This window comes from Danio rerio, chromosome 20 (assembly GCF_052040795.2).
Source record: "Danio rerio strain M-AB ecotype USA chromosome 20, GRCz13ab, whole genome shotgun sequence".
NCBI classification, from domain to species: domain Eukaryota; kingdom Metazoa; phylum Chordata; class Actinopteri; order Cypriniformes; family Danionidae; genus Danio; species Danio rerio.
The window spans coordinates 23,370,253-23,388,311 of NC_141040.1; the positions used below are offsets into that span (position 1 = coordinate 23,370,253).

General features: G+C 39.3%; 1 protein-coding gene across 1 annotated transcript; it reads left to right on the top strand.

Moving 5' to 3' along the window:
* Window positions 1–3,823: 3,823 nt before the first annotated feature.
* LOC141379554 (uncharacterized) lies at window positions 3,824–11,392 on the top strand. The gene is made up of 2 exons (XM_087298100.1): window positions 3,824–5,713; window positions 5,795–11,392. The coding sequence occupies exons 1-2, from the start codon at window positions 5,266–5,268 to the stop codon at window positions 8,161–8,163; spliced, it is 2,817 nt and encodes a 938-aa protein (XP_087154226.1). The 5' UTR covers window positions 3,824–5,265; the 3' UTR covers window positions 8,164–11,392.
* The last annotated feature ends 6,667 nt before the right edge of the window (window positions 11,393–18,059 follow it).

Here is an 18,059-nt window from a genome sequence, read left to right on the forward strand (position 1 = left end):
GCTATATTAAAATGCATCAGAAATATAAAAAGAAAATACCTCGCTAAAACAGTCTGTCTATATGGGCTATTTTCATTAGTTATTAGTTAACATACTTAAATACTCAGGGTGCTTTCACACCTGTGAATCGATTCAGTTGTTCCGAAACAGAGATTACAATTGTAACATTGTTGCTCTTTGCTCTTGGAGCGGTTCGCTTTCACACTGCAAAGTTTCTAATTGGACCAAAAGAGCTAAAACAAGTCACGTGCGAGTAAACTCTCTTCACATTGGTCAGAGTGTCAGGGTTTATTTTGCAGCGTCCCGCTCAGCTGTCAGGAGAGGTGGTGGTTTGGTTGTGATTGACAGGGTGCGCGCGCGATGTGTCTGAGGAGAGATGCGGTGGGGAGGGGTGAGAAGGGTGGGCGACGTAGCCTATTTGAGGACCGGGAGGGAGACGCGAGATTACCGGGAGATCATCACTCGTTTGCGGGCATCCGGAGACTCGCGAAACTTCCCGCCATACTCATAATTCTCTCTTCATATAGCCGTAAGCCTATTACATATCCATAAAACACTGTGATATAACCGCGCTCGTATCGGATCGCTTTCTCACTGCAATCGCACCGCTCCAGGGTTCGTTTCAATCGAGCCGAGACCACCTCATTCAAGCGATCTCGGTGCGATTACTTTGGCGCGGAACAGAGCGTGATTGCCCTGTTTACATATGCCAAACGAACTGCGCTAACTGGGCAATCGAGATACGTTCCGAAACAAAAGTGTAGGTGTGAAAGCACCCTTAAACAGCCGCTCAGCACCTTGTTACGCTGCAGGCACTCAAAAAAAAAAAAAAAATGCTTCTGTGAAAAAAAATGCCCTAATGCTTCTGTGACAAAGCATTAGGGCAACTGCATTTTATGCATATGGCAAATGAGTGCGACCTGAACGCTCCGTTGTTGAACGCTAAGATGCTATAGTACAATAATAGACTGAGAGCCTTGGTAAAGAGATTTAGGTTTTGTTGATGGAATAAAAATAAATTAGACTTTTTATTACATTTCGATGTGGGTGAATAACTTAAAATACTAGTGTAGACAGATGAAACTAATCATTTCAAAAATAATATCTTACCAATAAATAAAAAATAAGTCAAAATTAAGTATTTTTTTCCCTTTAAACAAGCAAAATAATCTCAATGGCGCAAAATAATTTTTTGTTTGTTTGAAATATGATTTTTCTTTTTTTTTTTACTTGTGCAATTAGCTGATTATTTTGCTTGTTTAACTTAAATTAAACATTCTTTAATCAAAAAAGCTTTTTGATCAAATCATTTATAGATATTTGGACTAAAAACATTTTTTTTCCATTTTTAGATGCAGCCAAACAAATCACGGTCATCCATCTCATCTCAAACACACTTTAGACCAGGGGTCTCAAACTACCAGCCCGCGGGTCATTAATGGCCCTCTTCCTCCCTCCGGCTTGCAACTCATGTCAGAAACATAACGAGATTCGGCCCCCCAAAACACATGTTTTTGAATCACTATATTCCACCCCATTCCCCCACCTATTGAACGTTTAAAGTACTGCACTATATTATACTGTATTTCAGTTTTACTTTCGGGTTTTCTCAGCATGCGGTCGGGAGTAACGCACAACCATATTATTTCTGGGGCTGATTTAAATGTTAAAATAAATGTAAGTGCTTTAATTTTACAAACACTTTTTTTTGTAAATATTCAAAGGTCATTTGATTATTACCAGTTTATACTACCGGTATATTGTATATTCACTTTTTATGGCTTTCACGTTGTGCGGGTGATGTAACAAATATGCTAATTTTGCTAATATTCGATTCAAATGTTCTCATTTAAAATATTTTCCTCATATGCGCTTTAAGATTTCTTATAAAACGATGTACATTTTACTGCTGGTTTAATTGAACATGTAAAACTAAATTTGAATATATACTTACTTTCCCCCTCTTTGTTGAAGTTTTACCAAAAAGAAAGATACTAAGAAGAACAACTGCCAGTAAAGACAGTAAAGGTACACCAACACAATCTCACTGCAATTCGGAACTTTTTGATTTAGTGGCTAATTCCTATAAATTTTTACGATCTAATTCGTACAAATTAGTATGATTTGCTCACCCCCCAATGACATTTGGGGTTAGGGGTAGGGTTAGGTGCCACGCCTCCTTTTTATAATCGCACATTTTCGTATGACTGAACTCGTACGAATTCATATGAATTAGTTACTAAACTGACAAAATGTAAAATACTAACGTTTCCTCATGAGATCAGGCTGGTAAACATCTGGTAAAGCAACAATCAGTTGGGACAGAATAATAACATAAATTATTATTATTATTATTACTATTTATTGTCAAAATGCTAATTTAAACAGCCACAGATATATTTCAGCAGTTGGTTGAAGCAAAAACGTGCTGGTTCGCATTATCACTGGTGACAGGCAATGCTTGAAATATATACATCAGTTGTGTTGCCCTAGATGCATCAATAACGTATCTTTTTTGTGCTTGAATGTTAAAACGGCCCTCCTATGAATTATCAGTCATTGAAATGGCCCCCCACCAATTTGAGTGAGAGGCCTCTGCTTTAGACCTAAGAGTGTCATACAATGAAAATAAAAACAACAAAATTACACATTAACTCTTTAACAGGCATCATAACCACCTGGTTGATCTTTTATCCATAGGTTATCATTATTATTTTAATTGCATATTACTATTTATCAAAGTTATGTCAGTGTATTATTCAATCCAATATGTGCACCTTAAAGGGTTAAGCCATGCTTTCTTCAAGACATATGAAAATATAAAATGTCTTTTTTTCATGTATTTTTGTTTTAAACTGGCATTGTAATGCCTTTGCCAGCGTCCAGTACAAATGAAGCAGCAGCAATCAGCCTAATGTACTCGAGTGTGTCCAGCACACAAAGCCTTCTCACTGAAGCATTAGCTCAGCAATCTCCCAAAGTGAAGCAGCCCTCATTAACATGAACGACCAGTATCCATCATCATCAGGAGGCTTTGTTCTTTCTAGACATTGACACAATAACAAAAAACAGGTGAGGGTGAGCTCTCCTTCAGTCTAACTGTATGATTGATCTGTCTGCTGTCCTAAAAACAGGTTTATTTTGTTGCTGTCCAGCTTTATTCAGAATACAAAATATCTAAAAGTTAGTTTCACTCCATTCGGATCTTGAGGGCATTTAGGACATCATTCATTCATTTTCCTTCAGCTTACTCCCTTTTTTGTCAAGGGTTGCCACAGTGGAATGAACCACCAACTATTCCAGCATACATTTTACACAGTGGACCAGTGCTTGAACCAGTGACCCTCTTGCTATGAGGCGACATCACTACCTACTGCGCCACTACATATTGGGAAAACAGTAAATATATATATATAAGTTTTGCAAGTTGTAAACCGAAATAAAAGTACAAAGACTGCCACCTGGTGGTTCAAAGAGAAAATTCATTGATATTAACTTTTTTAAAATTTGGAGAAGCACTTTAGCAGCATCTAGACCAGCAGCCTGTAAGTACATTTAAGATTTGTTTCAGTTGTTGTGTATGGTTTGAGGACTTGTTTCCAGCTGTTTGTGTAAAGTTGTAGGACATTTAAACTTGCTTTCAGTTGTGTATAATACTAGAAGTTGTTTAGCCACTGTTTCCTTGGTTACTATAAGAGCTTGTGTAGCGAACGCAGACGCGGTTTCGCGTCGTCCGCCTCAGTTTCGGCCCTTGTTTTGACTCGGGAGGCGTGTCCAAACGCCAGGTAACCACTATATAGTGAGCACGCTAGCATTAGTCGGCAGGAGAAGCAATTTAGCAGCATCTAGACCAGCAGCCTGTAAGTACATTTAAGATTTGTTTCAGTTGTTGTGTATGGTTTGAGGACTTGTTTCCAGCTGTTTGTGTAAAGTTGTAGGACATTTAAACTTGCTTTCAGTTGTGTATAATACTAGAAGTTGTTTAGCCACTGTTTCCTTGGTTACTATAAGAGCTTGTGTAGCGAACGCAGACGCGGTTTCGCGTCGTCCGCCTCAGTTTCGGCCCTTGTTTTGACTCGAGAGGCGTGTCCAAACGCCAGGTAACCACTATATAGAGAGCACGCTAGCATTAGTCGGCAGGAGAAGCACTTTAGCAGCATCTAGACCAGCAGCCTGTAAGTACATTTAAGATTTGTTTCAGTTGTTGTGTATGGTTTGAGGACTTGTTTCCAGCTGTTTGTGTAAAGTTGTAGGACATTTAAACTTGCTTTCAGTTGTGTATAATACTAGAAGTTGTTTAGCCACTGTTTCCTTGGTTACTATAAGAGCTTGTGTAGCGAACGCAGACGCGGTTTCGCGTCGTCCGCCTCAGTTTCGGCCCTTGTTTTGACTCGGGAGGCGTGTCCAAACGCCAGGTAACCACTATATAGTGAGCACGCTAGCATTAGTCGGCAGGAGAAGCAATTTAGCAGCATCTAGACCAGCAGCCTGTAAGTACATTTAAGATTTGTTTCAGTTGTTGTGTATGGTTTGAGGACTTGTTTCCAGCTGTTTGTGTAAAGTTGTAGGACATTTAAACTTGCTTTCAGTTGTGTATAATACTAGAAGTTGTTTAGCCACTGTTTCCTTGGTTACTATAAGAGCTTGTGTAGCGAACGCAGACGCGGTTTCGCGTCGTCCGCCTCAGTTTCGGCCCTTGTTTTGACTCGAGAGGCGTGTCCAAACGCCAGGTAACCACTATATAGAGAGCACGCTAGCATTAGTCGGCAGGAGAAGCACTTTAGCAGCATCTAGACCAGCAGCCTGTAAGTACATTTAAGATTTGTTTCAGTTGTTGTGTATGGTTTGAGGACTTGTTTCCAGCTGTTTGTGTAAAGTTGTAGGACATTTAAACTTGCTTTCAGTTGTGTATAATACTAGAAGTTGTTTAGCCACTGTTTCCTTGGTTACTATAAGAGCTTGTGTAGCGAACGCAGACGCGGTTTCGCGTCGTCCGCCTCAGTTTCGGCCCTTGTTTTGACTCGGGAGGCGTGTCCAGCTGAATTCAATCAGCTAGTGCTTTGGGGTTATATAAACAACTAGTTCACCGCGGCAGCGGTCGCGGCAGCCTCGTGTGAAGACCGCCTCGTGTGAAGACCGACGAGGGTACAGACCATCGACTCTACCTGCGCGACTCCACCGAGCAAAGACACCGACAAAGCACTTGAGTACTTTACTGTATTGTTTTACTTTACACTTATTTTTTGTTGTCAGTGCACTTTTATTATGTGTTTTCTAATTCCTGTTGTTACTAACACTCGCAAAACACGGGAGGTACGCTGCAGACGTAATCCTCACAACCTTCGTTCAATACATGTATCTACTATTTCACAACTCTCTCTCTCCGTGGGCCTCTGGAATTGTCAATCAGCTGTTAACAAGGCTGATTTTATTACCTCCATAGCTACATATTCTGACTATAATCTCATGGCTCTAACTGAGACCTGGTTGAGGCCGGAGGACACTGCTACACATGCTACTCTTTCTGCTAATTTCTCTTTTTCCCACACTCCTCGTCAGACAGGGAGAGGGGGTGGGACTGGACTACTAATTTCCAAAGAATGGAAATTTACTCTGATACCGTCCCTGCCAACAATCAGCTCCTTTGAATTCCATGCTGTCACCATTATCCACCCCTTCTACATAAATGTGGTTGTCATCTACCGCCCACCAGGTAAATTAGGTCACTTCCTAGATGAACTGGATGTTCTTCTCTCATCTTTTTCTAATTTTGCCACTCCCTTATTGGTGCTAGGTGACTTCAACATTTACGTTGACAAACCGCAAGCTGCAGACTTTCAGACTTTGCTTGCCTCTTTCGACCTAAAAAGAGCACCTACTTCTGCTACCCACAAATCAGGTAATGAGCTAGACCTTATTTACACACGACACTGCTTCACTGATCAAACAATAGTAACTCCACTACAAATATCTGATCATTTCCTTCTGTCTCTCAACATCCACATTACTCCTGAGCCGCCACACACTCCAACACTGGTTAGCTTTCGCAGAAACCTACGATCTCTCTCACCCAATAGACTATCCACCATTGTTTCAGACTCTCTTCCTCCATCTCGCAAACTCACTGCACTTGATTCGAATAGTGCCACTAATACACTCTGCTCCACACTAGCATCATGTCTAGACCGATTATGTCCTCTTGCATCCAGGCCAGCCCGTGCCAGTCCTCCTGCACCCTGGCTCTCGGATGCTCTCCGTGAGCATCGTTCAAAACTTCGGGCTGCGGAGAGAATTTGGCGGAAAACTAAAAATCCTGCACATCTCTTAACATATCAAACTCTTCTGTCCTCTTTCTCAGCTGAGGTTACTTCTGCAAAGCAGACGTATTACCGTCTGAAAATCAACAATGCCACTAATCCTCGCCTACTTTTTAAAACATTTTCCTCCCTCCTCTATCCTCCTCCTCCACCCGCATCCTCCACACTTACTACTGATGACTTTGCTACATTCTTCTGCACCAAAACTGCAAAAATCAGTGCTCAATTTGCTGCACCTACAACAAACACGCAAGATACAACACCAACACCACACACACTCACCTCTTTTTCTCAGCTCTCTGAGTCTGAGGTGTCCAAACTTGTGCTATCTAGCCATGCAACCACCTGTCCACTCGATCCCATTCCCTCTCATCTCTTGCAAGCCATCTCTCCTGCAGTCATACCAACACTGACTCACATAATTAACACATCGCTTAACTCTGGTTTATTCCCCACTACATTTAAGCAGGCTAGGGTAACCCCACTGCTAAAGAAACCCAACCTGGACCATACGCTACTTGAAAACTACAGACCAGTATCCCTGCTTCCATTCATGGCCAAGATTCTGGAGAAAGTAGTGTTCAATCAAGTCCTGGACTTTCTTACTCAAAACAATCTCATGGACAACAAGCAATCCGGTTTTAAGAAAGGCCACTCAACTGAGACTGCCCTGCTCTCGGTCGTGGAGGATCTCAGACTGGCTAAAGCAGACTCTAAATCATCAGTCCTCATTTTGCTGGACTTGTCAGCTGCTTTTGACACTGTCAACCACCAGATTCTGCTATCTACGCTTGAGTCACTGGGCGTTGCGGGCACTGTTATACAATGGTTCAGATCTTACCTCTCTGACAGGTCATTCAGGGTGTCTTGGAGGGGAGAGGTGTCCAACCTACAGCATCTAAACACTGGGGTACCTCAAGGCTCTGTTCTTGGGCCACTTCTCTTCTCCATCTACACATCATCTCTAGGACCAGTCATCCAGAGACATGGATTCTCCTACCACTGCTATGCTGATGATACCCAGCTATACCTCTCTTTTCATCCTGATGATCCCTCGGTTCCAGCTCGTATCTCAGCCTGCCTGTTGGATATTTCACACTGGATGAAAGATCATCATCTTCAGCTGAACCTCGCAAAAACGGAAATGCTTGTAGTTTCTGCCAACCCGACTCTACACCATAACTTTTCAATCCAGATGGATGGGGCAACCATTACTGCATCCAAAATAGTGAAAAGCCTTGGAGTAACGATTGATGACCAACTAAACTTCTCTGACCACATTTCTAGAACTGCTCGATCGTGCAGATTTGCACTCTATAACATCAGAAAGATCCGACCCTTCTTATCTGAACATGCAGCTCAACTCCTTGTTCAAGCTCTTGTTCTCTCCAAACTGGATTACTGCAACTCTCTACTAGCTGGGCTTCCAGCTAACTCTATCAAGCCTCTTCAACTGCTCCAGAATGCAGCAGCACGAGTTGTCTTCAATGAACCTAAACGAGCACATGTCACTCCGCTGCTAGTCCGTTTGCACTGGATGCCAGTTGCTGCTAGCATCAAATTCAAAACTCTGATGTTTGCCTACAAAGTGACTTTTGGCCTAGCACCTTCTTATCTGCTCTCGCTTCTGCAGATCTATGTGCCCTCCAGAAACTTGCGTTCTGTGAATGAACGTCGCCTCGTGGTTCCATCCCAAAGAGGGAAAAAATCACTTTCGCGAACGCTCACGCTCAATCTGCCCAGTTGGTGGAATGAACTCCCTAACTGCATCAGAACAGCAGAGTCACTCGCTATTTTCAAGAAACGACTAAAAACTCAACTATTTAGTCTCCACTTCACTTCCTAATCTGCAATTGCCTCTGAATATCACACTAACTGTACAAAAAAAAAAAAAACTACTAACACTTCCCTTCTTAGACTTTACAGACCTGAAACTTGCCTTTAGTACTTATTCATTGTTGCTCTTGGTTGTGTAAATTGCTTCCTTGTCCTCATTTGTAAGTCGCTTTGGATAAAAGCGTCTGCTAAATGACTAAATGTAAATGTAAATGTAAAATAGAAACGTGTACAATTACTTTAGTACAAATTGTGATAATAGACATGCACAATATCCAACTTTTCTTTAAAGGAATAATACATTTATGCAGTCATGCACATGTTTCGACAGTTAGGCCCAATCCCAATTCTATTTTTGTATCCCTTTCCCTTCCCCTTGGCCCTTACAACCGAGGGCGAATGGGAAGGGCTTCAAAATTTACCTCTAAGAATTGGGACAGCACTACAGCACCTGCACATGTCATCATATGTCCTCGCTATCTCATGCTTCATATGACATCAGACGATGGCGACTGCTGAAGTTATTCTAGTTGTGGTATTTTTTGGTATTTACCTTCATAACAATCATAACAATCATAACAATCTAATGTGGCAATAAGATTGTAATACTGTGCATTTAACACGATGGCCATACTCATCTATGTAAACACACCAAAAACAACATTAACATTACAGCAGACATAGTAAAAAGCCCATTACCAGCCACTAGACATTACTGACAGGGTATTTGAGTGTCATCAAGTGTCAGAATGTTGTGGGACTGCTGTACAGGATTTATGATTATGGATTATAGTTTGCGTAATTTAGCATTTTTTATTTTAGCTTTAAAAGTTTTTTTGTTTTTTTTTAAGCATGACAGTAAAAACGCTGTTATGAATATTTAAAAACATATGCTTGCGTGTTGTAAAAATTCGTAATAATGACAAAAAAATATGTGGATCTCTTTACTTCCTGGTGCAGTGATTCTGCTGTTGTGGCTGGTGTATTCTGGGAAATTTTCTTACCCCTTGGTTTCGAGTTTGGTGCTGAAAAATCTTCATTCGAAGGGGGGAATTCACTCCTTCCCCTTAGCCCTACGCCTTCAACCTAAAGAGAATTGGGACACCCCTACCCCTTAACGTGAATGTGCAAAATGAGGGGTAGGAGTAAGTGCTAAGGGGTAGAATTGGGATTGTGCCTTAATATGACGGTGATTTGACGCTTTACAAAAGTTGCAGACACCTTTACCAAAATCAAAATGCTTTTGTGATGCAAAATTAATTTAAACTTCCAGTTGTTCTTTACACCGATTAAAAGAAACGGCTACTATAATACTATGACTACTATAAAAAAAAGAAAATACGCTCTAACTGTAAAACTAAATAAATAAAGACCAGTGGTGGAAAGAGTACTCAAAATTAATACTCAAGTAGAAAGTACCATTACTTGGCCAAAATGTAGTATGAGTAAAACAATCTATTGTAAATATAACTAAAAATCTGAGTAAAAAATTGCCATTTTAAAAGTACTCAAGTGTATAGTGAGTAATGCAAAAAAAAATTGCATTTACTTGCAACTTGGCGATTTTGGTCACCATACCTGTAAACAAATATCATCTTCCCATTAATGACATGCAGTCTAAACAGTCTCTGGGCCATTGAGCGTAAAGATTTTAAACTTCTTCTTGAACACTTTTGCCTCCACTAATGCTCAGACAGTTTACTGCATTTATAAAGTGTCCATGTCTCGGGGTTGCTCAGTATGATGCGATCTACTTTTTTATGTGCGATTTCACTGGACTGGAATCACAGAACTTGATTTTGACCACAGGATTTTTCTATTAAGCCAATCACGGTAGACCAAAGATTTATACACTGGATATTGCATGTGGACCCTGAGCATGTGTCAATAGCGCTGCTATATTTGTACAGGGCATCCAACTCAAATTTCATTCAACCGCACAAGTCAAGACTAAAGTCGATCTGATGATGCTGGACTTTAGCGCTGTGTATTGGTCTAGTAACGAACTAACAAAGAAAACAAAGCACAGAGGCAGAACATTTCATAGGTAAAAAAAAAATTTCTTCCATTTATGTATGTACGAACTTTTGTGCAAAACAAGTATTAATGATAATACAGTTTCTTATTACACTGACCATAAGTAGCACCAACTCACACTTAATTCTAGGCTTATGCTAGTTTTGTTAAATAAAATAAGCAAACATTGTAAATAAAGTATGACAACAAGATGCTGTGGTGCAAAATCTTGCATTACTGTCGGCTAAGTGAAGTAACGGCTAGTTACATAGAGTGTATACTGCAGAATGCATACTGTCCTTCTTAAATAATTGAATATTGCAAATGTTATATACCATTTAAATCAAAAAGGTGGATGGGCACATTGAGACGCAGGGATATCGATGGTTCACACAAGTTGTTCGTAAGGGTGATTCAGTCTTAGCGAATCACTCCCTCAAGTATAATAAGAAGTTAAAGATTTTTAAAACTACTTAGTAAATTACAAGTTCTGAGAAAAACTACTCAATTAAAGTAATTTTTAGTATTTGTAATTTGTTACTTTACATCTGTTATGTGGGTCTGTGTTATTTAATTCGTTTACTTATTTGTTGCCGGTTTGTGCTTGTTGCACTCGAGTTATAGGAGGAGTGTTTTTACTCTGCTTATCCAGGATTGGATGATGCCCGTGACGTCACTAGGGATTCCCGTATATAAGGCTGACAGCAATGGCGGCTCAGTCTCTCTCTGTCCTCTCTGTTTTTTTTTTTTTTCTCTTCTCCTTTATGTTTTTTCACTGATTTCATTCTTGTTAAGAAATGTAAAGTGATTGTATTGTATCGTATAAGAAAACTGTATATGCTTGGTGGTGGCTTGCGCTAAGGTGGTCTGGCTGGCGGTGCTCCGCATGCCAGGCGATCGTCCATCTACATGCCACTCCATTTTGTGTTTTGTTTTTGTTAACCTTTTGATTCTTTAGTTTGTAATGTGTTAACTAGTTTGTTTGTTTTGATACTTTGTTTTGTAGCAGGTAGTGGTTTATTTTTCATAGTCACGTTTTGTTATTTATTTAGTTTAGCGAAGGTAAGCAGTAGGAGTTGTAGGTAAGATCTGTCCAATTAAAAACAGTATAGTCAGAGACCTGTTTTCCTTAGCTGCCCTACCTGTGTACTGGATTTTTGTTAATGTTGTTTAATCTATGATTTTGAAAATTAAAGAGTATTGACGGGATGTCAATTTATTAATCCAATCGTCTGTGTCTTTCATATGTTCAGCTCAAAACCTTGAATGTTGTTGTTGTTATTCGAGCCAGTTTTGAGTTTTGGGTTGTAACAACATCACTGATAAAGACTTTTTATTTCTGCATTTGAGTTTGGATTTGAGATTGTCAGTGTATACGAGCACATGTTTGTATAGATATTATCACTTAAACTTTATCTTGTTTAATGTGTCCTTTTTTATATTTAAAATTTTATTTAGCATTTATAAGATATTAAGCAAAACACTAGTAATTTTTGAACTTATTTTGAGCATATTTTTGTTGTTTTCCAGTGAAGCTCCTTTGGGAATATTCTTCTGTATATAAAGCATCATATAAATAAATGCGACTTGACAAAGCGAAGCCACCTTGATGCTGACCATTATAATTGTGTTTATGCAAAGTGGCCGTTTAAGAAAATCAAATTAAACAAGAAACATCAAGTGCAGCTTTCTAGCTCAGAGAAAAGTTAAAGGAGGTTAATAATGTCCCCGTTTGATCCTTCTATTTGGATGAAATGTGATATGATTACAGTTGTTCGGCTGTGAGCAGATCCCACACCATCAGCCACAGTAATATGAGCAGGTTCTGTAGCCAGCATTGTTCTCATCTGAACCCATGACTCTTTCATTTAAGAGCAGGAGCAGACTGATAAGGGCTGAGCAGATCACACAGGCCAAGGTGAACAAGGACGCTGTCTGGACATTTACTCCACTTACACCGGGCAGACAAAATGCTAAATCATGAGGATATGCACACCAATACACTGATAATTCACACAAAAAAATCCAGCTTTTGGAAATGACACACAAACCAGCCTCATGTTAATAAATCATGTTATCCTACTGTTGTGATATAATATGAGCCTTTAACAGTGCTCAACATATATGAGCACACCCCTCACAAATCTCTCATTGAAATGAATATCTTCTATAGGAAGCTTTACAATATTATATTTGTGCATATACATTAGAATATTCAGTGCTAAAGCCAAAACCGAAGCTAATCTAACGGTTCAAAATTAGTACACCCAAATGCATATGTTAAGTAAATATATTAAGTATTTTTTAGCAAAATTCAAAAGAAACTAAAAATGTATAATGAAAAATGTATAATTCTTTTTCTAAAAATGTTTGGTGACTAAAATATAATTTTAATAAATATATTACTTTAATAGATCTGTTTTGTTCAAATGCACCAAAATATATTACTTATGTTGACTGAGAAATGAATAAAAATATTCATTTTTAAAATGGGTGTGTACTGTATTGCTATACTGTACTGTCAGCTGATACTGTATGATCCTTTCAAGATTCATATTTCAGCTCAATCACTGCCATTTGAAAATTGTTGACCAAGTGGATATAATTCATATTCATTTATATGATCTCTTTCGAACATTTTAGTATGATTAGCTCATCCCTCAATGAGGGGTAAGGAGAGGGGTTTAATAGAATTAAATTGTACGAATTAACCACTTTTCTGGCAATACATCAAATAGTTATCACCTTTAATTTCAACTTTTGATTTATATAAAACATAAAGCGTTTTCTTACACCACACAGATCAGCTTTTTAACAGAACTAAATTCAAATTTCACTGCCATACACAGTATGATTTGATGTGAAATCCTAACACAATCACTCGTGTGACCTTAAAAATAATAACAACAATAACATATTATTATTATTATTATTATTATAAGTATAAGAATCTAAATTATGGAAAAACAGAAGTTATGCAATAGAAAATGAAAGAAAATATGATATATTTAAAGACTTTATATATAGAGTATGTGGCTGTAGAAAAACTTACAAAGTATAAAAATATTGTCATGCTGGTAGACAAGGAAGGTTATCTTTTATAAGTTTTATTCAAAACAAAGTCACTTAATCAATGTAAGGAAGCAAAGGAGTGGTAGTAATGCTGTAGCGATCTTCTTTCACAGCATAGCTAATGTACACATCAGATGCTAACGATCTCACATATGGTTTGCTCGTGGGAACATCAGCAGATCAAATCAAATCAAATCAAATCAAATCAAATCAAATCAAATCAAATCAAATCAGGCCTTTATTTGTCACACACACTTTTAAATAGTGAAATTGAACCCACCCGACCATTCACAAACATTAAAATTTTCAGGGGAAGACAGGTCACAGGAGGTAGCATTTAGAAAAAGGAAGTAAGATACATTTCAGGAGAGGGAGGCAAAAAAAATCTCCCTCACCTTGCTCTTGAATTAAGGCAGTGTAAGATCAGGGAGGGAAAAAAAGCCCTAGTAGTCAAGCAAATGAACATACAGACAAGACAATATGTCAACAGGGGATGGGAACAGGGGATGTGGATATAGTCTGATGAGGGCGGGCAGCCATCTGGTCCAGCAGCCAGGGGGTGCTAGTCACAGACCCACCTACCCCCTCCAGTGGGTGAAAGCACACTAAAGCGTGGGATAAGGGGCTAGGTGGTGATAGTTTATCTGTAGGTGTGTATGTGTGTGTGTGTGTGTGTGTGTGTGTGTGTACAGGTGTCCTTGACAGGGAGCAGGAATTTCAGAGAGTCTCCTTATCTTGCTATCCTGGAGAAGTTGTTTTTCTCCAGCAGAGGCCGTCTGGCAGGAAAAAAAACAAGGGAACCGAAAGAGTAGAAAAGTACTTCAACTCTAGGTCAATATCTGCCAGTTATACAAATACTTAATGTCCATCACTCGTTTCCAGATCAGGCCAAATGTTGTTGCTAGTTTCACCTTGATGCTTTCCAATTTGCGGTCTAGGACCAAAGTCTGATTATTAGCGACCCTACCCATTAGCGTTTCAATCAAGCCGGCCAGCCTGGTGGGGTTTTGAACAGCACTGACTGCTTTCATCGTCGATACCCCAGGGCCCCGCATTAGCCCATCAGCAGAAACCCTGTTATCAAAGTTCCGAATAGGTAAATATCTTCAATATCCTCCAGAGACAGAGTAGCCAGGCACAGGACGCGCCACTTTTCCCACCTGTCCATCATGTATCCAGCTGCAAATGTCCCTGCAGGACAAGTGGGCTCTCCAGAGCCCAAACTTCTTGTCGAGAAGATGGTGTCAATCGCATTCAGACACCAGTTGATCAAATCCATAATTCCTTATTTGTTTGAATAGCAGAGCACAGAGAGCCTCAGAGATAGAATAAGATGAAGACAAGAGGAGCTAGCAAGGAGAGATATGGGACGGCGTGGAAAAAAGTGCGACCGCCTTCACCAAGAGCCAAAGAGAGAGGGTGAGAAAGGTCAGTATACATAAACACAGTTCATCAAGTCAATGGCAGATCTTCTAGTAGACATGATATTAGTGTAAGCACTTCTCTTGATCAGTGTGAAGGACTCGAAGTCTCATAAGGAAACATCCATGGAAGAAGGGGGGAAAACGAAGGACCGAAGATGAGGACAACCATCCGACTTCAATACCGGCCGATGACTGAGAGGAGAAGGTAGGTTTTTATAGTGTCCTTTGGTGATGGGGAACAGGTGCAAGTAATTAGAAAGCTGGTGAGAGTTCACGGGATTGGATGGAGGTGGTTTGTTAGGGAGAGGGATGATTGGGTGAGCAGGAACGAGACTGGGATGTAACAAATATAAAATACCTATCTGTGCAAACAGAAACATAGAAATGTCTCTAACAAAGTGTCTGGTGTATAAGAGAGGAAGGAATGTATTCTATAGATGGTTTCAATAAAATGTTACTGTACAATAAAATGTATAAATGTAAAATGTATTTAGTATGATAAAACAGAGCTGCTTCTTCCCTATATTATCATGACCATAAGAACCAAAAATGGTGGACTGTGGCATAATAAAAGCTTTGCTGCTTTCGTACCGCATTGCGCTCATCTCTCATCAGCAATTGCATCAGTGCTGGTTTCACTTTAACAGCTTTCAGTCTTACTCTGCTTCATGCTCCCATGAAAATAATGAACATGACCTCTGCTGGAGTCTCGTATAGTAATAAAGATGACAACTTCCATGATTCCACACTCAGTCACAGCATCATCAATCTGGGCTTTTGTTTCACACACTCTAGTGGCAGAAATTACATACTGTGCCTAAAATTGAGTGTGTCCTCGCTGCAGCCTGCAGTTCTATAACGTACTGGATGTTATGTATTTGTGTTATTTGTGCTCTGTTTATGTTTTTCTCTCTCTCTCTTTCTCTCTCGCTCTGTTCTCTCGTATCTGCTTTCATATTCTCAGGATCTGATTATTGGTCAATTCAGTCGTCAATCATTTCCTCCCCGGTTACATTAATCTGACGTCATATCGAATAAGCAAAGACCACCCTTTATAAAAGTCTGACTGAAAACCCTGTCTGACTGTGTATTTTTGTTGCTGCCTGTTTTTGTGTGTACGTTATCCGTCCGTCCTTCATAGCATATATCATTCCATTTCTCATTTACATTGTTTACGAGGCTTGGACGGAGCAGACAGGTAAGCTTGTCACATGACATACAAAATGTAGGACAACTCTTGTGTATAGTATACATCAGTTTAGGGGCGAGCGCCACCTCTTGTACTTTTTGGAAAGATAAGAGTAGATTGTTAGGACTCGGAAGACCCTTCGCGTGTTTGTTATTTTGTTTCATATATTTAGTTAGTTAGATGCTTCTGGGGAGATATTGTTTGGGTTTTGTTCTTTTCATTTCTTTAGCGCCACCCACATCCCTTCTGCTGGCTGTCTTGTTTTTCCCCGTCTTTGTGCGAGTCCATGTGTTGTATATATTGTAAATATATACTTTTGCCTTACTTTTTTTTCTTTTTTTTTTGATTATTCGTTGTTTTTGTTCATTTTGGGTGTTGTAAAAAAAGACTAAATTTTTTGGTATTTACGTTGGTTGTCTTTTGCATTTAATTCACTAATTGTATAAATTTATTATACATAAATGTCAAATCTCATTCCCTAGACTAACAGGAGGGGTTGGTAACACTGGATCAGGTCCAATACATTGTGGACGTGGCACGAGAGTTTTTTGCTAGAAATTCTAGATGATAATTTTTTATATTTATTAATAATTTACCTATTGCATTGTGTGTTAACGTTTATACCTACCCAAACCCTAAACCCAGTCATCACAGTTGCATGGGTGTTACCATAGTGGGTGTTACAATGTCCACTATGTATTGGACTCAATCCAGTATGTAAGGTGCATATACATTTATAATGCAAACAGAATTATTTTTTTTTTAATTAGATTCGTGCTTACTTAAAGTATGACTTCAGCTACTGTATATTAAACTCAAATTCCTGTTTACATGTCAGATTGATAAACAGAGTAGAGTCTGAATCGTGTTCATATTAGAATATGATTGTCCATGTAGATGTATTGACCGTGATTAGAGGACGAAGAGTGTTATAGCATCACATGGCTGTGAAACAGAGGAGCTGAACAGGACTATCAAAAACTCTGTAAGTCAGATTTTATTATAGCAGACAAAAGACAGAGCAATGTTTTGTCAGTGTCTGATTCTGGGAATCCTCGTGGCCTGCTGACTTGGAAAACGGTTTTATGATGGTGTTGGTCTGCTGAGAGGAAAGCATGAAGAGATTTTGTTCATGCTGAGCAGCTGCTTTTCTGTCCTGTAAAATCAATATTCTGTACTGTTTCTGTGGCATTTTAATGCTCAGGCAATATAAAAGTAAATCCACCAGATGGAATTTTTGGTGCTAAACTGCTCTTTTTGGATCGCAAAAGGGTATTAATTTTTTAGTGAGTGAATGGTAATAAACATCTTGTATTTTTAAGTAATTTCAATATATTATTATTATTTCATTCATTCATTTTCTTTTCGGCTTAGTCCCTTTATTCATTAGGGGTCGCCACAGTGGAATGAACCGCCAACTTATTCAGCATATGTTTCACACAGCGAATGCCCTTCCAGCTGCAACCCATCAATGGGAAACACCCATACACTTCTATTAACATACATAAAATACAGACAATTTAGCTTACCCAATTCACCTATACCACATGTTTTTGGACTGTGGGGGAAACCAGAGCACTCGAAGCAAACTCACTCGAACAAGGAGAACATACAAACTTAACACAGAAATGCCAACTGACCCAGCCGAGGGTCGAACCAGTGATCTTCTTGCTGTGAGGCGACAGATTTACCTATGTAGCTTTACCTATTTAACTTTGTTTAATTTATATATAATTTTTATTTTGGATATGTTATTTTAGTCAATATATGTTTAAAAACATGTTATAGGATTTGTACAAATAAATAATAAACAAAGCAGTTTAAACTTTAATATTGGGATAAAAACCTTACAGCTTTATCATTCATTTTCTTGTTGGCTTAGTCCCTTTATTAATCCAGGGTTGCCACAGCGGAATGAACCGCCAACTTATCCAGCAAGTTTTTACGCAGCAGATGCTCTTCCAGCCGCAACCCATCTCTGGGAAACATCCACAAACACACATTCACACACACACACACACTCATATACTACGGACAATTTAGCCAACCCAATTCACCTGTACCGCATGACTTTGGACTGTGGGGGAAACCGGAGCACCCGGAGGAAACCCACGCGAAGGCAGGGAGAACATGCAAACTTCACACAGAAACGCCAACTAAGCCGAGGTTCGAACCAGCGACCTTCTTGCTCTGAGGCGACAGCAC